The following is a 2500-nucleotide window of genomic DNA, read 5'->3' on the forward strand; positions in this document are numbered from 1 at the left end:
TCAGTGTTTTAAATAAACACTCAAGGACTGATAACCTGGTCTCAGGTCAGATCAGTGTTTTAAATAAACACTTGAGGACTGATAACCTTGTCTCAGGTCAGATCAGTGTTTTAAATAAACACTTGAGGACTGATAACCTGGTCTCAGCTCAGACAGACGCTTTGCAAACTGATTTACCACCTTCGGGTTTCAAGTTCTACACACACACACACACACACACACACACACACACACACACACACACACACACACACACACACACACGGCAAGAACCTCACCTTAATATTTTCCGCCCGTATCCGAGATGTTTTCCGTCATTCCGACACACACACATAAGTGTGTAAGCAGACATGACTGTGTTCTTGCTGCTCTCTCATCTGTAAGAAGACACACACACACACATACATACACGCACACACAAGGACACGCACTCACATACACACAAGTGTGTGTATAAAACATTAAAACACACTCGTGAGACTAACACTCATGAGAACAAAGACAGATAGACACAGACACACACACACACATACACAACTCCCACACACACACACAGGCACACACATAAACACACACACACACACATACACAACTCCCACACACACACTCAGCGGTCTGTTTAATCTTGGCTCTGGGGGCCATCTATAATGTGGAGCCAAGTAGAAGTTTTCAGCAGTTTAACTTTGTTACTTAGCAACAATACCTGATGCATTATGGGCTCATTGTCCTTTTGACCCCTCATTACATACACACACACACACAGACACTCCCAAAACACACACACAAACACACACAGAGACTCTCCCAAACACACACACAAACTCTCCCAAACACACACACACACACACACACACACACACACACATACACAGACTCTCCCGAACACACACAATCACACATACAGACTCTCCCAAACACACACACACAGACTCTCCCAAACACACTCACAGACTCTCCCAAACACACACACAAACTCTCCCATACACACACACACACACACACACACAAAATATACATCCTCAGTGCAGACTTCAGAAGAAAAATACGGCTTGTGAAAAATAAAATAAATAACAATAATTAAAGGGAAGTAAAATGAGAAGTGTGTGTGTGTGTGTGTTTGGAGGAGCCTGCTCAGGCTGACATCTCTAAAATGATCACCATGAAAACGTGTCCAGAGAAATACAGGCAGTGTGTGAATCTCTACGGGAAGCATGCCTAGTCTCTATGGTGCACACATGTGTGAAGCTCTACAGGAAGCATGTCTAGTCTCTATGGTGCACACACCTCAGAACATATGGACAGTTTCTCCATCTATTCAGATTAATACTTTAAACTGGCAGCCCTGTAGTGTATAGCAAACTCCCCTGGACATTCTGCTAGTTCTCATGAAATATTCTCAAGTAGCCTGTAGATGGCACTGTAGTCTACTCTTATCAATGGATTGACACATGCACACACACACACACGCACACGCACACGCACACGCACACAGACTTACGGTATGGATGAAAATGATAGAAGCCCTTTCTCCTCTGCTGCAGACCTTGTAGAAGTGTGTGTGTGTGTGTGCTGTCACCTTTATTGCACTGGCTTGGAGTTTGGAATCCTCATTGGCCTGGTTGCCATGCAACCAACAATACAGCCCTGATGATGTCACTTACTGGCAGAGGATTCCGGACAGAAAGCCAGTGGAACATTGGGCTTTCACAGCTGTCAATCACACTCAATGTCCCGCCCAGGGTTCAGTCAGAAGAGTTTCTGTGGCAACCCTGCGGTTCAGGGAGACCTCAGGCTCTGCTGGGTCCTAGTGCCTGACCACAGCCAGGTTTGAGGCAGTAATGGGGCAGCGTGTGTGTGTCTGTCTGTCTGTCTGTCTGTCTGTGTGCATCTTTGTGTGTGTGTGTGTGTGTGTGTGTGTGTGTGTGTTTTGCTCATCATTCAAGTTTAGATATACTTATTGGCCTGATGGGTGTGAACCTACAGTGTGTTTCCCAAGTGTCTGACCACAACCAGGTCTGAGGCAGTAACGACAGTGTGTCCTTGTGTGTGTGTGTGTGTGTGTGTGTGTGATGGGTGTGCCTTCAGTGTGTGTCTTCATTTATTGGAGTATGTTGGATCTGAACGTTAATGGATCTGTAGGTTTACCATATAGACAGTGAATATGAGTGGTGTCCAGTGAGAGTGTGTGTATGTGGATCCAGTGAGAGTGTGTGAGTGTGTGTGTGTGTGTGTGTGTGTGTGTGTGTGTGTGTCTCACACCTGTTTGTCTGTCTGTCTGCTTCAGGAGGTCTGGTGGGGTGGACAAGAATGTTCTCCTCAGATGGCAGGTGAGGCAGTCAGATCTTACACACAAACACAGATATGTATAAACATATTTATAATAGTTGAGACATGAGTAACTTTTTGCACCTATGTGTGTGTGTCTGTCTGCGTGCGTGTATGTGTGTGTGTCTGTCTGGTCATACATGTGTGTCTCCGTGTGTGTCTCCGTGTGTGTGTG

At 45.5% G+C, this 2500-nt stretch overlaps 1 protein-coding gene across 2 annotated transcripts in view; it reads left to right on the forward strand.

Annotated features, from left to right (window-relative positions):
- The window catches only part of wdfy4 (WDFY family member 4), a 77953-nt gene that overhangs the window by 60992 nt on the left and 14461 nt on the right, over window positions 1-2500 (forward strand). For both annotated transcript variants that reach the window (XM_031578867.2, XM_042709598.1), the window contains exon 48: window positions 2285-2327. In XM_031578867.2, the coding sequence (XP_031434727.1) occupies window positions 2285-2327 (43 nt within the window). The remainder of the gene's footprint in view (window positions 1-2284; window positions 2328-2500) is intronic.

This window comes from Clupea harengus, chromosome 13, assembly GCF_900700415.2.
Source record: "Clupea harengus chromosome 13, Ch_v2.0.2, whole genome shotgun sequence".
Taxonomy (NCBI): Eukaryota; Metazoa; Chordata; class Actinopteri; order Clupeiformes; family Clupeidae; genus Clupea; species Clupea harengus.